Source organism: Copadichromis virginalis, linkage group LG13 (assembly GCF_057382275.1).
Source record: "Copadichromis virginalis isolate Kocher_CV1m ecotype Utaka linkage group LG13, C_Virginalis_male_GT1.1, whole genome shotgun sequence".
Classification (NCBI taxonomy): Eukaryota; Metazoa; Chordata; class Actinopteri; order Cichliformes; family Cichlidae; genus Copadichromis; species Copadichromis virginalis.
This window is the reverse complement of record NC_140630.1, coordinates 17,404,223-17,429,010: the sequence shown is the minus strand read 5'-3', so window position 1 is coordinate 17,429,010 and position 24,788 is coordinate 17,404,223. Positions and strand designations below refer to the sequence as shown.

Here is a 24,788-nt window from a genome sequence, read left to right as displayed (position 1 = left end):
CAGACAGTTGTCTGACAAATCTAATTACACGTAACTTAAGGAGTATTTAACAGTGAACTCAACTAATGTGTAGCTTAATCCAAGTGTTCCTGTTGTGTTCTTGCTGTCTGGTTTTTGTTTTGTTTTTATTTTATTTTTTTCAATACTGGTTTTGCCAACCAGGAAGAAAGGTGAACCATCACTACATTCCTTTATTGTCCAAGGGATTGTTTTTCAGGATAATTTGTTGGATGAGTTTTGCTCTTATGGAGCCATCAAAGCAGTTTGTTTTGTTTTTTTGTTTGTTTTTTTTGTGTGTGTGTTTTTTGTTTTTTTAATTAAACTCTTCACATCCTTTTTCTACATCTTGAATGCTGTTGAACCTAAAGCAAGCTGAAGTACTTCGTTAGTTATCAAAACTGTTTTCCTTTTATCATCAAACTGTTCCCCTGTCTTTGTGCTGATTGTTCACATGTGGTTATTTTTAAAATGTGTTCAACACTAAAATGTAATGTACAAATGAGAAAATAGGCTTTTTAAAAGTGTAGTGTGGTTTATATTTTTGTTTTGAATAAAAAAAAAAAAAAACTGTATCTTTTTTTCCCCCCCCCTCTATTTATAATATATCAATTACAGCACGTTCACATATTTTTCTTTGAATTAATTTCCAGATGCAGCATCTAAAACATTAGAATGACCTTAATGGGGATGTAGTTTTGAAAACTGAATCTAAATCTCAAAAGGGTGAAAAATACTTGAAAGATGGGGAATGTTTTCAGACTCCCATATTCTTTGTGCTTTAAGTTTAAAGATCTTTTTTTTTTTTTTTTTAAATTAAATCTCCCGTTCAAATCTAGTATCAAAAGCAGTAAACTGAGGTGAACAAATACTGCAAATATTTTAATCATGTGGATATTGACCATAACTTGACCCATTAGACCTTCATTTATGTCTGTTATGCATATTAAACTACAATATACTATTAGCAGTTGCTCTTAACATGTGTAAGATTTTTACACATTTTTACAAGCAGGCTGATAAGCTCAGGTGTAGTCTAATCCTCCAAAACACAAGGAGGAGAGAGAGAGAGACACTGTAATCACCCAAATCGCATTATATTGCCAAATCTGTACTTTTCAATTCTGCATCAAACTGTTTTGGTCAGGTTAATTGCTTTTATAGTCCTTCAAAACTGCCTAAACATCTTCATTTATCAGTCGCTATATTAATCTTATTGGTGCGTGTATTATGGAGAAATATTCAATTCGGGAGAGATTTCGCGATCACATTTAGACAAATCCACCTGGCCTCAGCAGCTTAAGGAAAGGCAGTTCACGCTCAGACCGGTAGGGGGTGGTAAAGCAGCAATTGCCAATCCGGTTGTTCAGTCTGACGTCACTAGCCGTGTCTGGGTCTAAACTCCGCTGCAGGTCCATATATCAAACGATCACTGTGGCATTACTGAGAGTTGAAAAACTGTCTAAAGTCTTTCATCTTTAATAAAATGATCAGCGTTCTGCTCTACCAGGTGTAACAATTGAGTTTAACATCCAGGCATCCATGAAAACGGAATTTATGACATTTAACGGAGTTAGAAGTTAGCAGGGAGTTAGCTCGCTAGCTTCTATCTAAATACAATATAGCATGTCCTGACTGCGGGGTTTTGGAAACAAATTAAAACGTACAGCTCTGTTATCACTTCCAGCATAAATGAAGACAGAAAACTAAACAGCAGTGACGCTTGTGGGGTTACTGAAGTTGGGCTAGCTGGTATATAATGATGTGCTACGTGACCGCTAGCGACACAGCTATGTTAGCATAATATAAACAAGCTAACTTTTTTTCCACTCGGTGGTCAGAAACAAATGTAATCGCATGGCAGGATGCTGTAAAAGGACCAAACTTCAGCCAGGAGAACAACTGAGATAATCCATCCACAATACGAGGTTAGTCATTCATATACTGTTGCATGGGCTGGGCTGTAGTTACAGCCTAAGGTTTTAAAAACTGAGCTTAAATAAATGATTAGTGGTAATAAAAGCCGAGGGAGGTCAACAGTGATCACTGACTGTTTTAGGAGCTTTTTGAGATCAAATAGAAGAAAATACATAACATTAAACATGTTAACAACACAAAAGCCATATTAAACGCAGACTACTTTAGACCCGGAAGTAGGATTCGTCGTGTCATCACTGAACAACCTCAGCTGCCGTAAAAAATAAAAATTAAAAAAAAGGAGGAAAGAAGAAGAGCAGTAAAGAATCGATGGCAGCCGCCCCATTGCGTTTTGTGGTTTCTACCGTTTTGATGAGGTTTGTTGGGAATGAACAAATAAGCGTACTTGGGCTTAATATGTCAGGAGAAGCACAAAGGCCTGCTTTGTGCCACCAAGAGTTTAATGTCGCACAAACATATATATTAAAAAACAACTTCTCAAACTTGTCACGAGACCGTCGTTAAACAGTTTTGAAAAAGTTTGTTTACATTTATTTCATTAATTCACATACTTCCACTCCTTTAAATTTCATAGCGAATTTTTAACACACTTCCTTTTCTTTCACAGCTTTACAGAATAGCATTTTGCATACAATAAAATGTCTACATAAAACGGTTTAGTCAGAGTTACCTCTAACTAAACCAGCTAGCTAACCCGTCACCATTAGTGACGCGCTGACATGTAAGCTGGTGGTGCTAAAATATGATCATGTACTCTTAAAAGAGCTGCTTCCGCTGCTGCGTGACTATTTTTAACTACTTTTAAAGTCTTATGGCAAAATTTGACAATGAGAGGTAGGATATCTGCTCTAAAAGTTTCCTTGTAAAACTCCACAGCAGAAACTTATTTTAAGGTCAGCACACATTTGGCAACAGTTCCGTTTTTCTTTAGTACTTTTTATGTCCATCTTTATTCTTGATGACAGATTTCTTCTTGTTCAGTTGATAAGATAAGAGTTATCTTATCTTATCTTATCTTATCTTATCTTTGCTTAAGAGGTTGTGTTGCTCTGTTTTCCTCTCCATAAGCATTCTGCTGGATTCATGCAGAGCGCACACTTGCCAGGTCAAAGTTCTCACTTTTCTTCTCATGAATTTAACCGTCCGCTTTGGACCGTTAGGGTGCTTGAATATGCGTCATCTGCTTGTTTTCTGTAGACCAACAGAAGCGTGTGAGGTTTATCGATTCATGGCACCATCTAAACGGCATTTCCCCAACACCTTTTGCATTCATGCAACCCAGGATCATCACACTGCCACCTCTGTGCTTTGTTGTCAGGATTATGCATTCACTGTGGTGGTGCTGGCCAGGTTAAATCCAATCATGCTCGACTGTTATTGGCAGCTTAAACAGAATGCATTTATTGAGAGAGTTTTGAATTGTTTAACATTGAAGGCATGTATTTTATTTGTGCATATAACATATGCACATTTTTTTATTTAATACCAGCAACACATTTAAATGTCAACACTGTGATAACCACCAGTGCTGTATCACCCCTTCTGCTCTTTTAACTGCTTAAAGTTTGATTCTTTTTGGCTAATTCAATGGGTCACTGGGAATCAGCCTCCATCCTTGAAAAACACATAATGTAGATGGCGGCATATGTTGCTGTAAAAGCTCTGTACATCGTTAGCAATAATGGTGCCTTCACAGATGTGCAAGTTAAATGTCCCATGTTCACTAAAGCCTCTCCATACCCAAGGCTGTTGACAAGCCAGATGGTCCCTCTCCTTTAGTCTCAAGGATGTTTTGTCCATGATTTTTAAAAACAAAAAACTTTGGATAAACCACATGAAAGAGTTCCTCTTTGTGTCTGTCCATCTTAAATGAGCTCTATTTCATGTTTATATTATGTTTGTATTATGTTTTCTGTCATCAGATGATGATGAAGCTTTTAACTTGCATTTGTTGTAGGGACAAAGTGCAATCAATGAGAAGGTAAATGCAGTTTTTCAAAAGTGTTCTTGCACCCATGCAGCGATTTCCACTACAGAATTATATCTGTTTTCTGATGCAGGACCTTCTGAGTACCCCGAGATCACAGCTATGTGATACTGGTTTTAGGCCTTGTCCTTATACATAGAGTTCTCTCTACAGTCTGTGAGTTATTTAATTTTTTTAATGGTTTAACATGGCGTGTATCAGGGGAATGTACACATTTATTTATCTTGTCTTTTTCATGTGTTTCCTTAATCACATGCCAAATAACGAAGCAAGGAAACATGAAAAAAAGCCACACTTTTAAAATGCTAATGTGCCTCTTCAGATGATTGCCATTTATGTTTATAACTGTCACTCATGTCATGCTGCTATGTCATAGTATGCATTAATTGGTGATTTTATTAAGTACAGCACACTAGTACTGCATTGCCTTAAGAGCTGTCTTAATTCTTTGCATAGATTCAACGAGGTGCTGGAAAATTTGCTCTGAGGTTTTCATCCATATTGGCACGATAGCATCACTCAGTCGCTGCAGATGTGCTGTCTGTAAATCCATGATGTGGATTGAGCTCTGGTGACTGTGGACATGATTTGAGTACAGTGAACTCATTCCCATGTTCAAAAAAGAAAATAGTTTGAGATTATTTAAGCATTGTGAAATGCTGCAAGTAGCTATCAGAAGATGGGTAACGCTGTGGTCATGGGACGGACATGGTTCGCATCTCTTTCAGATTTCAGACTGTTGTGTGTTCAGAGATGCTCGTTATAACCATGGTATGCGTACCTTGGTTATAACGAGTGGTTATTTGAGTTACTGTGTCCTAATTATAAGCTTGAAGCAGTCGGGCCATTCTCCTGACCTCTGGCATCAACAAGGTATTTTCACACAGAGAGCTGCTGCTCCCTGAATATTTTCTTTTTTTTTCTTTTTTAGACTATTTGCTATAAACCCTAGGAGTGATTGTGTGGGGAAAATCCCAGCAGATCAGCAGTTTCTGAAACACTCAGACCCATCTGGCACCAACAACCATCTTAAGTAAAGAATCACTCAAATCACTTTTCTGATAGTCCGTTTAATTTCAACAGGTCATCTTGATCATGGCGTTTACATGTCTAAATGCACTGAGTTGTTAGATAGATATTTGCCTTAACAAGCAATTGAACCTAACAAAGTGAACAGTGCGTGTACGAATAAATAAAATGTGAGTAAGTGCACTATTTACTTGCCTGTGAGATGCTATCTGAGAACCATAGATGTGGGAATTCTTTGCAAGTTTAAATTGAGTTATAAATTTAATTTTTAAAAATTTCTGAGTACTCTTTCATGGGACGGTAAACCCCTCCACATGTTTACTTCTGAAAATCGTCAGCCTCTCTGGCATGTTAATTTTTCACCCAGTCGTGTTACTGTTTAACCTGATTAGCTGTGATATGTTCCAGCCAGTGGTTATTTTTAAACATTACACAACCTTGTTCTATCTAAACAAATATGTTGCCGGCATCAAATACATTTTTTTTTATTCCCTTTTTTTTGCTCTCACCTTCAAATGTTATCTTTTATGCTATTTACAATTAGAGTATTTAAATGCTCTGAAAATAACTGCTTCATTTACATTTTACACAACATCCTAACTTTATATGTTTGCTTTTGATTCAGGATGATTTCTTTCTGGAGACTAATTGCTGAAGTATTTTCAAGTTTTAAAAGCTTTTTAAAGTTCAGCTGCAAAACATTTTCTCCTTCAAAAGGAGGAGAAGAGATTCATTAAATGATAGATTGGGTTTTGAGTGAACCTTAATACAATATATGTAGAGCTGACAGGAATAAGAGGTTGGTTGTTCAAGAGAAAAATCACTCTGCAGTCATTTTGTTAAGCAATTCGTCATTTAAATCATTTATTTAACAAGAAAAGATGCCACTTTTCTGGTTTTCTTTATCTGGTTTCATGTTTTTGGTTGTCGGGATTTTCCACGTTCTGTTCCCTTTACTATTTTACCATCTTCGGATATTTTATCAAGAAAAAACCTTTATTGATTAACAGGGAGATAATCGGCAGATAAACTGGAAATAGGAACACTGGTTAGTTGCAGTACTAATTCAGTTATTTATCCTTTTCATATTGGCCTTGAAAAGATCATTTGCTTCTGTGAAATAAACTCAGCACCCACCTTCAGTATGCTGTTTTCCCACCCACACTACACACTGTCTCAACATTTTGGATTACCGCAGCCTTGTGGGAAGTTCACAGTGAAACAAAGGAATATTTTTTTTACATTTTGGTATTAATTTGGTAATATCTTTAAATGCAACTCACAAACGCTGTAGTTTATGTCCATTTATGCCCCCCTCCCAATGTCTTCTACAGCACCACACTACTCTCTGGGCAAAGATCCTCTCATGAATGTGACTCTGCAACTATGAGTCGACATTTCTCAATATTTGTCTGCAGTTAACTCAAAAACTATGTCACATTACATGATAAGATTTATAAAACCCCTAGAATGTCCATTCATATTACAAATAAACACATCTTACAATTTAGCTGATATTGTTCTCATCTTAATTTGGTGACTTACTGCAAGCCTAATTATGTGAGAGTTCATGTTTACATTGCGTGTGTGTGTCTGTATGTGTGTGTGTGTGATAAGGCTGGGAAACTAAGGAAAATAATTTATTGTGTGTTTTTGTCACAGTTGGCAGTAGATTCAGGCTGAATTGTGTAGAAATAGATTCGGTTTTAAAACACACCTTTGCAAAAGGATACAAAATTATGTTTAAAATTGTCCTGTTACCAAAAAAAGCATATTTTACTACCCATATTTTGATCCTTTGGATCCATCTACCTTCACAAACCCTTACAGGGTCTGCGGCATAGAAGCGTTTCCATAGCATGAACATGCTGCTGCCAGGCTTCGGGTTGGGCAAGGTGTGCTTTGCGTTATTTTGCAGTGTTTCCATCCGATATTGTATTTAACATGGTAACCCTGCAACCCCTTTAAAGTTGCTTGTACCCTTTCTCACACAGACTTCAAAGTTTTGAGGATGGATTTACAGCAATGCTCTTTGATATCCCCATTTCAAGGAATTTTCTGTGCCTGGGTGAGGCTGCGTTTTAATAACCTTGTTGTGTAAATGATTTAGTACAGTCACGTCAGATATGCGACCCAGAGGCTAGAAACTGGTTAAGTTTGGCCCACTGCATAGCTTTGTAAATTGTAAAAACTTCGTGCAGTCATTACCTACTTCAATTTTTCAATAAAAAACACTTTTATTCATTTTGTATTGCCAGTTTTACTACATAGAAGTTTACCTATTTGGAAAGTATTAGTAAAGACATAAAATAATGTTCTTGTTTAGGTATAAAAGCTCCAAATGTCAATATTTTGTGGCTTATGCAATAACATAAACTGAGAGGAGTGGGATAAAGGGTGTCTTACATTTGGGGGTTGGTTTTATTGATTTTTCTTTTCTTTTTAAAACTTTATTTTTTTAAATGTATTAATTTATTAATTTATTTTTACATTTTTAGTATTTACTTGTTCAAACAAATAGGAAAAAACATTGGAATACTGTTTTTTTAATGCAATATTTTACTGGTTGGTCTCACTTGCAATCACACTGGGCTGTATGTGGCCTAAGAGGAGTTTGACAATTTGTGTTTAGTAGTTTTTGAAACCAGTAACTGACCCTGCAGTCTTTAAACTAAAATTGCTTACCACACCAGTAAAATGTTGCACAAGAGACTATCATTCAGCTTGGTTATGTATATATCCTTGATCTACCTAGGTAAATGTTATTAGAGAGACCTGGCAAAGAGGGCAAGAGAAATATATAACAATATAACAAAGATAAAAATGGCAAACACTAATATCTTTAAACATACACAATAACAGATCATTACAAGAGCAACTTGGTCCTTTAAAATTGATTTTAACTCCCTCAGTTCTGATTGTTTCAGCTCCTTTTGTAGATTATTCCAGGATAAAGTGACATAGGTGCACTGGGTGTATAACTAGCCCAAGCAGTGATGTCCATGATTTCCAAGCTAATAATAAAACATAAAGAACAATGGTACTGGTCATAAAGAACACCTCACCATCACAAAAAAAGTTGCAGAAATCAGGTGTTTCCACACGAGGAGCAAGAAATAAGATTTATTCCTAAAAGAAACTTGATTATATTTCAGCTTGGTCACAAGCTTTTCAGCTTGGGTTTAAAAGACATTTTTTGATCTGTAATGATGCCTAAATACTTGCCTAAATTGTGACCGTTTCAATTTTACCCCCTTGAGTGGTTTTGATTTTAGGCAAATTTGTTAACTCTTTGCTATTTGAGAACATCACCACATTGGATTTGCCTTCATTTAACAAGCATCAGAAATTTGAGGGCTTATATGACTCAAGGAGTCATATAAGCATAAAAGAAAATGCAACATTTTTCACTAATGTTAGTTGCATAGAGAAAGAGAGGAGTGGTGCTAATATAGAGCCCTCGGGAACTTCACTGGATACTGGGAGAAAAGAAGAAGAAAACGCAGTAAAGGGGCCGTACTATGTTCTAGCTGACAAGTAATGTAAAAGCCAACTTAAGCATTTGCAGACAAGCCAATGTTGGGTTGTCCATTTAGGTGTCATGATCAATTGTGTCAAAACAGATCACGAAAAAGAACAGCACAATGTTTTGTGCAGTCCATTGCACCATTATACATTCACCACATTAACAACCTCTGTTATTTTGCTGTGCTGCTTTCTAAAACTTGACTAATGTTGGAAAACAGTTAGTTGTTCATTGATAAGTCTTTGGAAAACCTTTGCTAAAACACCGTTGCTAAAATTGGCCTGTAACTGATTGGTAATTTCCTTCTAATAAAAGGAAAACATAGGCAGATTTCCATATGACAGAGATCTCATTGTTTGAAAGGAGAATGTTAAAAATAGAAGTCAGTAGTTCTAATATAAAATCTCTTGTCAGCTTGTGAAAATAAGGATCAAGTTGATCCAGACCTGCAGATTCAAGGGGAGAGATCTGAGGAGAAACACCTGTGAAAGATTTTAGGCTTACCCACATGATCAAAACACAAAATGAGTGAATAACTTTAAGAAGAATGGGGTTTTATCCCTTTTATTGGCGTTTCTGTTATTTTTCCCCCCCTTGTCACCCTTCATATATTCAAATAATCACTGATACTTTGTCTTTATAGCAGTGACATTGTTGTTTTAAATAATAAACATGCCATTAGTTCTTAAATTCATTGTATATATATTTTTTTTAGTCTGTAGTAGCTTGTGTTTCTCGGTAGCTCAGCAACGTGGTTGCCGCGCAACACCGAATCTACTGTTCTGAGTGGCGCGTGTCTCTTTTACGTTCAGTTAATCAGCAGATTGGACGCAGGTGTGCGTTTACCGAGCAAGTTTTAACCCGGCATATAATGCGAAGTTAGGCACTCAGAGCCTAGACGTTCTTTTATAAACTTTGAACCCACATGTTTTGATTCAGGATGTTTGCCTGGTTTTTTGTTTTTGTTTTTGTTTGTGCTTCGGCCGCCGAACAAACCATGACCGGGGAGCCCCGACGTGTTCCGGTTAACGACACCAGGGTTTTGACGGCAGCTCACTTTGCTGTGGCTGAATTCAACAAAGTCAACGCAGGAGAGATGTTCGCTTATAAAACTGTGGCGATAACATCGGCTAAAATTCAGGTAAAACTTCATCAGAAGTCACAACCCAATTTTCAGTTAAAATATACGAATAGGTGGTGATGTTTTCTGCAGGTAGTTGCGGGAATAAAGTACATTCTGGACATGCTGCTGGGGCAGACTGTGTGCAGCAGAAACCACGCTGCTGCGGACAGCGAGCCATGTGCTTTCCAGTCTAGACGCAAGGCAAGTTCAAGAACTGGGTGGTGCATAACACACCGAGGGGGTAAATGCATCATAACCCCACTAACCCCTCCCCCCCCCCCCCCCCTTTTAAAAAAAAAATATTTTCAAATTGCATAGTAGTTAAATGTACTAATTTGCCATTTCTTTCAGGAGTACCAGTGCCACTTCGTCGTTGTAGAAGTCTCCTGGGAGAAATCACGTGTTCTCTCTAAAAATGAGTGCCACCAAAATAAAAGCTAATACACTCATACTGTCACTTTTGGTGTTTCCAAGTAAAGAGTTATCAGTGAGCGTTGTTTTAGTCTGATCATCTCAACTTTCAGAAAGAGTGCCAGTTGGTGTACTGTGCCCACTCTAAATTTATAATAGCATGATCATAAACCATGATTTCATTGGCTCTCATTTATGTCACTTGTACCAACACAGAAATGATTAAGTTCAGTGACCTGCGCCACCTCGGCATTGTATGGGGGGAAAAAAAAAAAAAGCATAATTATTCCAGTGAGTGACCGGGGGCAGCTTTACTGTGCCTCATCTCTCAGTGTGTGTCCTGGCAGCTGTAAGGACCTAGTTGCGTGTCAGGCTTGGTCAGACACATGGCTGCTAAACTGAGACGAGGCTACACCTCCACATATAACCACGGTCTCCAGAAGGGCTCTGTATGGAGGATTACAGGCATTTTTTTTTTTTTCAGATTACTGCTCAGCAAGACTGAACTGTCTGCCACTCTGACCCCCTTTTTTTTTTTTTTTTTTTTCCCCCCTAAATTGGGGGGGGGGATAAACAGATCACAATGTGTGAGAGTAAATTCAGGCAAACAACAAGGGGGTTGGTAGGGGGATTATCAAATTATGGTATGAAGATGTGTTGTCTGGGGCAGCAGTGGTGTGTGTGTATAAATATATCCATATTTCTGCTGCATTTTGCTCAAGATGAAATTTGGATAAAATGTGTCTGCAATGTCAGAATATGAGATATTGCTGAGTGGCGTGGGGACCAATGAGACTGCATCTGTTTGGCTTTGATTACAGTAAAGAGCCGCATGGCTAAGCTGTTCACACACCCTCTCACCCAGCTCATAATGTCTCTAATCATGGATGTCTTAATCAAACTGAGCAAAACATAAAGAATTGGCTGGCACTGTGTATTAGGTAGCAGGGGTTAGGAATGTGGGGGAAGGGGGGATACTCCTTAATTTGGGATGACTAACACTGAAGCTGTAGTGCCAGGAGTATGCCCTGTCCATCTGCCATCCCACTCACCCGCCCACTGACACACTAACAGGTGCGTGCATGCAGATACACGCGTAGTTTCCATGCACGCGCTCACATACTCCACCCGCACTCTGGCCCTACCCCTGTCCTCACTTAGCCTGTTCAGCAGATGGTGAGGGGTTAGGCTTGTAGGCCCCCCTCCCAACTCCAAGCCACCAGCCCATCACCCCTTATTCCTCCCCCCCAAGCGAAAACCACCCCGCCCGTCTTTGTGCAGTTGCAGAGCCTGAGTGCTGAAAGGCGAGCCTCAGCTTGTCTCCCCCCCCAACAAATCCTTGGCTGGCTGCCATTGGCGGGACTCAGTCAGGTGTCCTAATGCTTCAGTTAGGGGAGGAAACGCTGGTTAATCTGCCCATCGCGTGCCACTGGCCATGGCCTGGCCTCTTTGTGTCTGGCACCCCTCTGATCAGTCCCTCCACCCCTTCATCTGTCTTTCCCCCATATCTTCCAACCCAGTTTCTCTACCAGAAGACGGTATCATCCTTTCTTAAAGATTTACCCCTCTGTCTTTCAAGATGAGACCACATTCTCTATAAAATACAGTTGGTGCACTTGCTCGCCATCCTCTCTGATGAATGAGACCTTTTTGTTGTTGGGATCTGTCGCTACACTTTAAAAAAACAAAAACAAAAAAATCACACAAAACTGCTGACTCATCTTAGGCCTCTGGTATACCTGTGTATGAACCTTACAGGATAATTTATTATATAGTTCTTATTATAACTTCTTATATTTCTCATCTGGAGTAATGTGAATAATCATGCTTTTCATTGCATGCCATGAGTTAAGAGCCTTCCTGCCATTATTACATTGTACATATTTCTCTTAAAAATGCAGCTGAATCATGCTCACTGACCTCATTCCCTTATTTTAATCCAATTTCTTGCGCATAATTGCAAAATAATATAAGATAATTACATCAAAATTACTTCTAAATGACTACATAAAGTGGTCTGTGACAGACAGATTAATACATCAATACAGGCCCGCTGCATGAATGAATGGGAGTCCACAAGTATAAGTGATTACTTTCTGTCGTGGTTTTATCCTCTTTTCTTATTTCAGATTTTCATATTTGCTCTTCCCTGTGTGATCCCAGGGGTTTTCACCTGTCTCGTAATACTGAATGCAGCATCCCCCCTTCTTTGCTCCTGGAAGGTGCACTGCTCTGATTAGGATGAATGATGCTTAGATGCAGTTTGGTGGAGGTTGATATGGTGTGATTGCGTAACCAGAGAGAAGTCGTTACCATTCGACCTCTCCTGACCTCGTTTTGATTGACCCTTTGGGTTGGTCACTGCTTCCGAGCAAAAGGCAGGAGTATAAGGTCAGAGTTCAAAGTATCGTCAGCTGTGCTGTCATGGAAACAGCAGCATTTGCCCTTCTGATGGTCAGTTTGAATTCAAGGACAATGGTTTGTTTAAAACTGAGTTTTGTTTTCAAAAGTGCATGGTTTATGTAACAAGAAATAATCTTAAGACATTAACTCTGTAGACTGAAAATGTTGAAAAGCAGATCTACGTCATTGTTCCTAGTGGTGCTTTCTGGGTTGTTTTGAGGATAATGTGGCTGTAAATCATTCTGAACTCCTTTTAACTGCCTTTTTCTCTGTTTTACTTGGTTGTTGGATTTCCATTATTTGTGCAGAAAGGCATAGATTCCCCTTGTCAGTGTTGTGACCAAAGCTCTGAGTCCGCCATTGTGGTCAATCGAAACACACCCGTGGTTTGTTTTTCCACTTCCTGTTTGTGACCAGTGTGCAGGGTTTCCTTGCAATCAGTGCTGCAGCAGGGGGGGGGGGGGAATCAATATTTTGAATGTAATGTGTGGCCAATGGAATAAGAGAATGATTTATGTAGGGATGGGTACTCCCTGAATCAGATGGGACTTGTGTGGCCGGATGAATGAAGGAAAGGAGGGGTGCTGGCACAGCGACCCAGAAAAAGAACTATAAAAGGTTAAAAAAAAAAGAAGTGTGTTTTGCTGCTCTTGATCGTGGCGCCACTCCTCTTTTTTTGCTGTCCCTCTTCTCTCTTTTCACCTCTCCACCATGCAGTGCTCTCTGACTGTCCCGCCTAATCCTAGCAGCGTAGTATTATGAGACTAAAAACCAACAGGATACACACACACACATGCCATACACACCAGGAGTTTAGCAGGTTGTAGACCACCAGCCAGAAACAGCATATGTCCCTCTCCCCTCCAGATTAACAAGAGCATGCATGTTAGTATTACGATACAGTGAGAAAGGAGGGGATAGGGGCAAGGAGTAGAGAGGGGCGGGAGATGAAAGGTAGTGGGAGAGTGTAGGAGCCTGGCAGACAGACCAAGACTCAGAGGGAAACACGAGGTGAGAAGCGCGAGAACAAGTGTGCGAGGGAAGGAGGGAGAGAGCAAGTCTTGGAAAGAGATGGAAAGATGGAAGTGTGGAGGCGGGAAAGAGTGAGAGATGCGAGGACATAACAACCATAGAGAAATGTGTGTGTATGTGTTTGCTTTATTGCGGTGGCCCCACCTACCCCTCCATCCTGTTAAGGAGGCACAGTCCGAAGGAGGAGGGGTAGGATGGTAGGATCCCCTCCCTCAGTCACCAACACACACATACTCTCTCTCTGGCTCATACACACACTCTGCTCCGTGAGGGAGCAGTCGCTGAAGAGCTCTGGATAGACATGCGAGGTTCTGCAGGTGTCCCACCCTTCTCTCCTGACATGGATGCTATAGGAGGTACTGTTTGATTATTTTTCTTTTCCCTTTCTGCCTTGTGAGCAAATTCTTTTTAAATTTTCTTTGGGTTTCCTCTTTCTCCCTCTCCATTTGAAGATTTCCCCCTCTTCATGTTTCAGAGTAATCCGTGAGCCTCTGCTGTTTGTGTGAGATTGCATGTGCGTTTGCATGAGGCTGAATGTGTGCTTGTAGGTAGGGTTGTTTACAAGCGCCACTGTAGCCGCAGGTCTGACAAGTTTAGCAGAGTGAATTCTCTCCATGTGTTTGAGCTCAATTTTATTTTATTATCCTGTAATGCGTTCTTCAAAACAAATTTTATAGGGGTCATGGCTTTGGCTGCTTGTTGCATTATTTATTTTTGCATTTTATTATTTTTATTGGCACTCAACTCTTAAGGGTGGAGGTAGACAAAGCGCATTATGTATGCCCTGTGTACACCCTCTATATGCGTATTCATTATGTTTAAGTACAGGCTTTCAGTCAAATCAAGTCTAGTAGATATACTTGTCTTTAAAGCGATGGGATTTTTTTTTTTTTTTAATTTTCTTAATTTTTTTTCATTTTTTCCCATTTTTTGGGGGGGTTGTGATATTGATCGCAGAGACTGCCAAAGAGTTGGAGATAAACACGGTGAATTTGGAGGATTTTCTTTAGTTAGCTAATGGTTTTGAGATTGCACAGCATTCATTTTGAAGTATCCTAATTAAGGACAACAGTTTCAGATAGGCGATGCTGCATATTGGTTTGATTCATCATAAAAAGTTTAAGTGTAGTATAAAGACATATTGGTTAAAATCCCAATAAATCTTTTACCAATAAGTTAACTGCTTCACTCTACAAAAGCTCATTTAGATGCTTTTTCTTAGAGAGAAATAACAGTAATGGGTATTAAACAGCTAACAATCCTTGTGTAGAGGGTGTGTATGAGAGGGAGAGCACATGTCTTGCATGTAGCGTGGTTTGCTGGCAAACATCCAATACGCCCCTCCTCGGTTCAGGCTGGAGATCAAGCTACATTTAATTATTGCATTCATATTATACACTAATTAAATGTTCACATGGACAATTTCTTTGTTTTTAACAGAATCTTGAATCCTAAATTTACACATAATCAAAATCGAGTTTTCGATTAAATTAGATACGATAAAAGTACTCATGTTCTTTCACTGAGGTTTATTTAAGTTGAGAATTAATGAACTGAACACATTTTGCTCACTTCTGTTGCTTTTCTGCACACAGTTTTGGCCGCACCTTCAGTGAATGACCATACAGTTTTTTTTAACAGAGCAGCCATACTGATATGTACTTTCAGTGGCTTCCAAAATTTGTCCAGGTGAGGTCATTATCTCGGTTTGCATATCAAATTGGCGACCATTTGTTCAAACAGACTTGACAAATAACCTCCATATACGTCTTGCAAATGTGTTCCTTCCACATATCTCCCCCTCATCCCTTTCTTCTGCTCATCTTTAGGTTAAAGCAGCATTTGCTTCCCCCCTTCTTTTAAGGTTTGTATTGACCTGTTAATAGTATTATCCACAGAGCGTGTGGCAGGTCCAGGGTCACATCCCTGTAGGGTTTGGATGGTCAGCCCTCTGGCCGCAGTTTGGAGACAGAGTGGCCAATAGGACCCAAGCTGTGGTCATCGTTCAATCTAGCCCTTTTCAAAGAAGAGGTCACATGAGTCAAAGGGTAATAAGTTTAACCCCTCAAGGGGTAAGAAGTCAGAGGTCACAAACAAGGCTATAGGGAGAAGGTTTGCATCATCAATCAGCGGCACTCCTGGTTATATCTGTGCATATCGATGACATGCTCGTTGCTGCCAATCTCATCTGCATGGCTTGCTAAGCACAAAGGGCAGCCGTTATGATAGGATTAGCGTGAATGAAAAAAACACCACTATTGTGAAGAGTTTGGGTCTTGTCCGTTTTTTTTAGTTCTGTTCTAGTTTACACAATATTGTCCTCATTAAGCTCCGAGGTTTGTTTGTTTTGTTTTTTTTAAACAGAATATAGTGATTGTTTAGAATTGCCCTTTACCTTTAGAAATAATAGCACTGCTTGATTAGTTTACCCCAAACATGCCCATAAAGAAGAAAATATATTTTCTTTTCTGGGATCAGGTGCTGTGATATGTTGTTGTTGTTGTTGTTGTTAATATCTTTAAGGTTTATTTGTCCCTAAAGTCACAATATTGCAATAGATTATGCTTTTCTTAATATTCACAAATTTAAACCACTAATACACCAGTTTAAGCAAAATGTGACTGGTTATGTCCCTTTGAATATTTTCATCTGTTTTTCTTGTTGGGGAACGAAAGTATGATCGGACGCTTTCATGTGAATGATCATAGGTTTATTTGTAGGGGTGTGGCTTTTTCTGTGCGTTTCCACAGTTTCTCTGTCAGTGTGCGTAATACGCAGTGTGAACAGCCTCACTCCCCACAAGAGGATGTTGTGTGTCAAAATAATGTCCCTACGTGTTACTGTGGCAGCTTCTTAAATTTTGCTGTAGATGAGCACGCATATCCCTCCTTGTATATCTGAAATGGTGCTGTGCTGATGTTTCAGCATCTCCCAGAGGTCTCTTCTCCCTGGCTGATGTTAGCGATGTGTCAGCATTAAGCTAGGCCTGCCTGCTAGGCTGCTGGGGCTGTGGTGGCGACCAGCCCAGCCTGGCCAAAAGCCAGACCGAACATGTCTTGGCACCAGACAACAGAGACGTGACAGGATCAAGAATTTGCAGAAATATGCTCTTACAGTATGCAGTGTTGTTGACCCATAGATCAACAAATATGACAGTATATATGCTGGACACATTTCTTAAGAGTTTCATAAGATTAAAGATATTCTTCTCCATGTTTTTTTTTCTTTTTCTTTCAGTGGTGTACCACGATGAATCAGGGTGCAGTGGATGACAGAGAACGTGCGACAAAGACCCCAAGTCGGACGCCAACCTAAGACATGGTAGTTATGTAGTAGGTCCCTCTTCTAAATTAGCCACTATAGCAAGCCTGACGCATATGACTGGGCTGAGATACACTCAGATACACTGAGATGCCCGTCTGAGCACACTATTGTAAGTGTGCATGGCATTAAGTGTTTGAATAAGAGAGATGTACATGTTGCTCAGTCAGCTATTGCACAGACAGAGACCATCAATCACAAATACACAGTGAGCTGCATTGCTTTTTTTTGCTGGTCCCTCAAGTCCTCTCTCTCTGGGTTGGAATTACACAGCACTTTACCTGCAACACTGCATTTTTCTGGACATTGTCTGAACCCTGCACCATAACTCATGCAACACATTTGTGCAGTGCCATGTCTTATTAAACCAGTGGCTCTAAAAACTGTGGGGCACAAAGCTACTTCAGGTGGGATGCAGACAACCAGGTGAAAATATGAAGTGAAACTAAGTTGAATAATTCATGGGGAAACAAACAAGAGTTTTTTGATGCTGCTGTGTGACCTTTATTTAGGGAAAATTCATCTTGAATTCTTTTTGTATTGTATTGATAAAAAATTGGTGTAGAGCTCAGTTTTCTTTTTCTTTTTTTCCTTCTGAAATGGTACTCGCCAGAAAACGTTTGAAGTCCACTGTATTATACTAAACAATTATATGGTGTAAGTTTTAAAGCAGCCCAAGTTGGTAGCCAGTTTCTTGTTTATAATTTGATTTTATTTGATTTGATATACCTTTATTAGTCCCACAAGGGGAAATTTCATAAGGCTGCCGACCTATTGCACGCAATGGCGGCGCCATCTTACCCTCCGATCATACATACATTACACAAAACATCACATGGGGAAGACAGGTCAGAGAGGTATAACAATGGAAAATGCACCACACGAGGAAAGATAAGGAGAAAAAAATAACTCCCCTCAGACTGAGCTCCAACAGGGAGATCAGTTTGAGAACAGAAAAAAACACCTCTGCACATAGCACATGAAAAAAAACAACTCTTAATACACCAAAGAAACACATGACAAGCAACATGTGAATATGTATTGAATATGAAAGTGAAGACAACAGTTTAGAGTGGCGTCCAAAGGGTCTTTCAGTAGCTCTGAAAAGAAAGTAAAAGATGGAGGAGACCTCTTGTGTCTGCTTTGTAACATCACCTCCTTGTAGGTACTGTAAGCTTTCTGAGTACAGCTTCTGGGGCGTTAACTATTGCTGTAGGCCTTTATTGGCCTCCATGCAGTGCTGCTTTTTTGTCTGCTTGAACATGGCATCAGCCTAAAAAGTGGCTCAAATATGAGCTACCAATTATTTTTGCTCTTAGGTTTGACCAGTATTATCAATATTAACATTCTTCTTCACAGTGAAACTAAAGGTGCCATCAAAAGAAGTGTCACTTGATGGTTTGCGCAACAGCCAGCTATATTTGATAACTGAGTGTAAAGACCTTGGGTTTCGGATAAGATGAGGGAATGTAGACTGATGGTGCTATGCATTTTGCAGTATTTGTGAGGGTTTTGGAGGGTGCATGTGATCAGCAGCAGGTGGACTAGTTATTATTGTGATAAGAGCAGGAAATTGATCATGTGGTCAAGGTCTTATCTTGGATTCATAGTTTGAGCAGCTGAAAGGTTCACGTCATATTTATCTCCTGAACTAGAACAGTAGCTGACTTACTCTCACAGAAAAAAATAACCACACACACATACGTAAATGAAGTAAAAAATTACCTGCCTCCTTAAATGTGCTCATTGTATTGTGTTAGTAGAGAAGACATTTTATTAAGGAATTGAAAGTGCCCAGTGTATAGTTAGAAGTTTGAGTCTTTGTTTTTCTAAATGAATGAAGAAGAAACTTATTTGAAGTAAAACAGTAACACGTTGTCAAGAAATGCTCTTTACAAAGGTCATGTATTACTGCTTGCTATGTTGTGATGTGGCCAATAAAACAGCCAATTACCGCCTGTGAAACGTGAACTTAATTGAAATGTTTTTTCACCGATTTTATCGTCAGCATGGAAAACAGGCATTTAAAGAAATAGCAACATTCTTCTAGCCTCATTTGAAAATGGTGAAACTATAGGTTTGGGAAATTACCTGACCAGAAGCCCATAATTTTGAAGTTTATTAAATAAACTGATGATTTGGAACGACTGTTCTTCTTTTTGCTTTAGTTTTATTGTGCAGACTTGAAAGTATATATCCCCACTGAGGGAGAAGATGTTATTCTTCATTAGAGAATCCTCCTTTTTTCTGGCTCGTTCTAAAACATGACTCAACATTTTTATTTACACACAGTCAGGGAGTGCAGTGCTCAAGTTGACAGGAAAGTTTTATCATAAACATGTCTGGGATTGATATTAGACAATGAAAATGTATTTAATTATTCAAAATCAGTCACAAATAAGAGCTAATTACATTTCATTAATAGGAAACCCGCAGAGCAGGTGGTTGAAAACAGAAGGGTGATGCATTGATCAAGGTAAGAGATGGTTTGACTTAATATTCAGATTTTTGGTGAAACCGTATTATGGGTAAGGAGAGAAGTTGATAAGGTGGTGTGATGTCATTCAGTGCCGATGCAATCTGTGAAATCGAGGTGATGAACAGAGACCTTGAAATGACCAGAAGTCTATAACAGTAAACTCTTTGGGGAAAAGGCCAGTCCTCCAATGGGCCTAAATCGAATCCCTGCGCATTTACATGAGACATAAATTCACATTTAAATGGCAGAAAATTGCTTGGGTGGGCGATACACTGGGGCATATGAAATTATAATTGTCGTCAGTTGTGTGTGTGTGTGTGTCTGTGATACAAGATTGAAGAGATGTGTGGAGGAATTATGCATCCAATAACGGAGATGGGATGTAAATATGGTGAGGACAGTCTGATGTGCCATCGGTCCATTTCATGTGAGACTGCAGTGCAGGGGCTAAATGGCAGCCAGGCTCATATTCAAGTGAACGACAAGCAAATTAAAACTGGTCTCCACAGTACTGTACAGGAGCTTTATTTTTATTTTTATTTTTTATCTGAAATTAAGTAACTAGTCTAGTAAACGTGCCTCACAGTAGATTGTTTTGTTATCTGTGTTTTATTTTTTAACTGCTTTTATTTATTTATTTTTGTCTGGTCTAAAACAGTGTATAAAAATAATGTCATGGAATAGGGAAAAGCAGCAAATCTTCCTAATGGAGAGAACTGTTGGTGATTTTTACTAAAAAGATTCATCAGAATAATTGCTGAATTTTCAGCTAATGGACTTGCGAAGGGATTGACCGATTGTTGCGGCTCTAAAATTGGTAATCCTGTTTTATAAAAGCACATAATTATTTCACAGCTAGCACTGGAAAAACATATCTCAGGACTGATCAATTGTGCATTTACATTTTTGTGCCATGATTCATGTTCTGCCTGTTTTGTGATATTTAACATTGCTATGTGGCTAGAGTAAAATGGCTGTGTAAGTAGATAAACCCACCCTCAAATTCAGTGCAGCTCGTGCTATTGCAGTTTGATCCCTTTTACTCTGCCAGACATTGTTGTACGCACGCCTTATCCTACTATCCCTCTTACCCTCCCTCACTCAGTGCTGGTTTTTTTTTGTTCTTTTTTCTTTCACCTCTACAGAAGGGCTCCTAATGGAAAGGCTGGAACAAATACTCATGTCACTTCAGTTCATGGAGATCCCAATTGTTTTTAGCCAATGTGTAACTATAAGAGGTCTATGGGTTGTCTGTGTCACTCAGCATGGCTTTGTGTACACGAATGCACATCGTTTCACACCGCTCACCGTACTGCACATTTACTGACTCATGCTGTACATGTATAGCACTATTTCTGTCATTTTCCATCTGAATGTCACTACATGTCATTCAGTCCAAACTGGACCATCAACAATCAGTACAATATGGCTCACCAGGAGGCCCCTTACAGACCTGTTTCATAATTTGTGCTGCTGTGTCTATTGTATGTGCCTCCTTTGATAAATTTACCTCCAACTGATGCAATGCGTCAGTCTTTTTGTTGGAGGAGGACAATTGCTTGTACAGTTAAGGTCCAAGACCTTAATGAAGTACTAAAGCGCACACACACTAGCTGCAGGGCACAAAGGTTGGTTTCTGCTCTTAACATCAGATGACAGCTAATGGAGCAGACAACACTGTGAAAGGACGAGGACCAAAGTTCATCTCGTGATATAATTTTATTGTTCAGTGCTGTATGTGAAAGTCAGCAAAGCATAAAATTATTTTTGAAAAACTGTTAAACAGTCAGAGATTAACTGAAGCAAAGAGTCATTTGCAGTTGACACAATTGAACTGCATTTTATTTCCTTACTTTTTAAAATGTCCATAAAAAAAAAAGAAGTTTTTAATACAATATTTATTTGTGAAGACTTTTGTGCAGCAGTCGTAAAACAGGACAGACTGTATTCAGGGGTCACTGGTATCTGTTCAGAGCTACTATTTCATTGGGTTTTCCTTCTAATTCCACATCTCTGACTTCTCTGCTCTTTATTTTTAGGTGTAAACCCACAGCAGCGGTAGCAGGCACCCAAAAGCCAGGCTGCAGATGAAGGCAGGGAGGGAAATGCAACAGCAACATTATTTAACTTACAAAAGAGTGTAGACCTCTTGAAAGATTTTTTTTTTTTAATTCTTCAAAGACAGTTGTTTTGCTTGTAATCCAGTGCATATTCCTTATGTGTTTTCTTTTGAAAACCAAATCAAGTGGATTACAAGCACTGCTGTATGCAAAGCTTTTAACCTGACGAGCCTTATAACTTTTTTCTAAACTTTTGCTGGCAATGGGGCAAATTCTTTAATTTGTGGACTTTGATGTCAGATGATTAAAATGATCTTGCGTCCTTTCTTAATAGCAGCAATGCATGATTTTATGCTAAACTGTTGGGGGACAGGTTGGGGGGCCTCATGATGTTGGGACAGATGGCATTTAGCTCTAGCTGCGCCGAGCTCAGTGGGACCCGAAGCTTAAGAGGTTAGGCCTGTCAAAACCACTCTGTTCATTCACTGCCTAACAAAGTGTGGACTGTCAGCCTGTTCCGTTTAATAAACTTAAGATTTTGCTTTTGTCAATGCCCGAGCAACACTTTGCAACTCGATGACCTGAATATCCCAACACAGAAAAAAATGGTACCTCTGGCAAAAAACTTACAAAAATGTGTCCAGTCTGGTCAGTAAATGTGCATTAGCTTGATAGCTATTTGATAATTAAACATAAGGTTTGGTAGAAAGTCTTGTCAGCCTTGTGGCTGCATGAATGAGATGTGGTCATGTTACATGTAAAATGGCGAGAACCAAGTGTCAAGTAACTGTCAAAAAGTATCGTATGCATCTTTTCATGCAACTCTTCTTCAGAGCTCACCATCACTATTATTGTTTGTGTGTGCAGTGTTGGTATAGAGGGAAAACACTGAAAGAGAGACATGTGAGGCATTAACCCCTCAGCCATGAGAATGTCCCCATACTGTGCATTTTTGTTTCATCATGTAGACCAAGTCCACATAAAACTATCATACTTCACCACAAGAGGGAGACAAACTGTAAGATGCAGAGGAAGTCTCCACTACACTGTACATCTTCCCCGGAAAACTGCACTGCACTCAGAACAGATTTTGTCAGGATAACCTGAACCCGAATGTGATTGTGCAGATTTGTTGAGTAAATGTGGTTAATTTTGTCATCGTCTTCTCCCCTCTCCCCATCTCTTAATTTGTTTCAGTGTTTGTTGGGGTCAGAGGCTGAAAGCTGCAGAGTGGTGACCAGAGCGAGAGGCCTGTGTGACATCTGACCTCTAACTGGGTGTGTGGCTGACCCCGGAGAATACGGCTCAACAATGGGAGGCACGTGCCCTGGACTAGTCACTATGGTAACACAAGACCTTTGAGGAAACGGTAGGGGGGTCAAACCTCATCCTTTATCCTGATCAGTGTTAACCATCTGCTGCCAATTGACTCTTATAGCTATAACACATACCCGCCACAGAAGAGTGTGCATGCGTGTTCAAGAGAGAAAAATCTGAGGCTGACTGAGTAATCTCTGCAGGCAACTGTGATGGTGCTTTATTTTCTCACAATCACCTGGAGAGATTCTGCAGTTTGTCTAATATCCCTTTAAAAAGCAGCCCTAAAACAGTCATTGTTCCATCTTTCTCCTTATATGAATAACAATGCAAACTAAGAAAAATTCTATATTGTTTGAACATTTCACAAATCACCACATTGTTTACACAAAGGTTGGCCCCAAAAATGTCCACCTACCTGAACCTGTGATCAAAGCAGGTTTTGCTTTCTAGCTTTGGGTGACGATCACTGCACAACACAACAGATGTGGGCATGCGATAGTTTAGCTTAATCTTTGTATGCCTGACTGTTACAAGTCAAAACACTTAGTGACTGGTTAAAAGAAGAAAAAAAGGGGGCAAAAACTGAATTGCAGTGCTGAATAAGGGCCAACAGGTGCAGTCCACCTGGAGGAAAGCAAGTTTCACACTTTTCCTCTTTGATGCTGCGAAAGCTGAATGCTCAGTACAGAAAACCACCACCCTTAGCCTCAACACTAATGCACACAATAACACCCTTTGGATTTAGGGTAATGTAATATTTGGCACATGCATTCTTTTCTTCATTACTCCTACCTTCCCTCCTGTCCCCTCTCTGTACCCCTCCTCCACCTCTGATTTTCTTGTCTCATCCCCTTCTCCTTGTGTTCTGCTGTGTTTTGGTGAAATCTCAGCTGGCAACTGTGAGTCGTTCACTAGCTGCTCTCACAATGGCCTCTGGGATTATGCTAAACACAGCGCCTCGGCTGCTCTGCACATCGACCGGCGTCAACGACGCCCTTTGGAGCACACAGGAAAGAGATGGAGGACTCTCAATGAAGATGTCACTGCAATTACACAAGCGCATTTCACAGACACCCTCTCTGTCTGCTCTTCCTTCTCTCACATCCCCCTTCCCCACTTTTTAAAAATTTCTTTTCGACAGTCTTTTGAAGTGCAGCCTCATCTCTTGCAGCTCTTTCATAATGCATGCCCATTTGGAATTTGCATGAATTCACTTTCCAGATGCTTCTGCTGCCATCTTGACTTACGATGATGTGTACTGTACAGTATTGGCTATTGTATTATCATAGGATGAAAAGAATAATAATTGGCTTGTTGTTATGAGTTTGGGTTATTTTGCATTGCTCCTCTCACCACTAGGACGTATTGGCGTGCGATCAAAATGTGTTGTAAATTATTCAGCTTCAGCTACCCCTACACTGATGTCGGAGTGAAGGAAGAGCTTTCTGATGTGGATGATACTGCATCAGGAACTGATTGGCTAATGCTCAATTGCCAACAGTACCTGATGCATTGCCTTCAGCATTGAAAGAAACGTCACAAAGTGCTGGCTTCTCTATTTTCCCCTGGAATAATATTCTTCTGGTTTATGAACTCAAAATATGGTTTTAAATTTGATTTTTTTTTTCTTACTTTTTTTTGCACTTCTTAAATGTGGAAAATAAACAGATTCTTAGTAGTTTTCACACAGTTCCCAAGAATGAATGTGTGTATGTTTGTGTGTGGGTTCATGTATATTAGTCACCACTGAGGGCTGGGGATTAGGTAATAATGATCACAGAGATGTTGTGAAACTCAGAGCAGTACTTATGTTAAGCTGAGGGCCAATCTATCACTCTGGCATTTAAATGTATGTTTATGTTCATATAATGTTCCCCTCTTGTTCGCTGGAGTCCAAACGGGATACCTGCATCAATGTAGGTCATACTTGTTCTTAGCATGTTCTCTTTTAATGCATTTGTGCACTGTACTACTTAGAATAATACTTTTGTTGTGTGTGTGTGTGTGTGTGTGTGTGTGTGGGGGGGGTTGTGGGGGTGTAGGGGCGGGCTTATTGACTTCAGTAACATTCACAGGGAGACTTGGTCACACCTAGAGATCTAACCAGCTCAGCCTCGCCTCTGTGATTTACAAGCATGACTGTCTAATTTTGTTCCAGTGGG

The 24,788-nt window shown here is 39.6% G+C and overlaps 1 protein-coding gene across 1 annotated transcript; it reads left to right on the top strand.

The window, feature by feature from the left end:
- The first annotated feature begins 9,233 nt into the window (after window positions 1-9,233).
- LOC146695469 (cystatin-like) lies at window positions 9,234-10,049 on the top strand. The gene is made up of 3 exons (XM_085476725.1): window positions 9,234-9,618; window positions 9,691-9,801; window positions 9,952-10,049. The coding sequence occupies exons 1-3, from the start codon at window positions 9,418-9,420 to the stop codon at window positions 10,039-10,041; spliced, it is 402 nt and encodes a 133-aa protein (XP_085332851.1). The 5' UTR covers window positions 9,234-9,417; the 3' UTR covers window positions 10,042-10,049.
- Window positions 10,050-24,788: the final 14,739 nt, after the last annotated feature.

What these genes read in the sequence shown, in the direction of transcription:
- LOC146695469 (XM_085476725.1), top strand. Translation starts at nt 9,418, where the DNA reads ATGTTTGCCTGGTTTTTTGTTTTTGTTTTTGTTTGTGCTTCGGCCGCC. An exon ending in TAACATCGGCTAAAATTCAG is followed by an intron (nt 9,619 to 9,690) that starts GTAAAACTTCAT and finishes TGTTTTCTGCAG; the next exon opens with GTAGTTGCGGGAATAAAGTA. An exon ending in CTTTCCAGTCTAGACGCAAG is followed by an intron (nt 9,802 to 9,951) that starts GCAAGTTCAAGA and finishes CATTTCTTTCAG; the next exon opens with GAGTACCAGTGCCACTTCGT.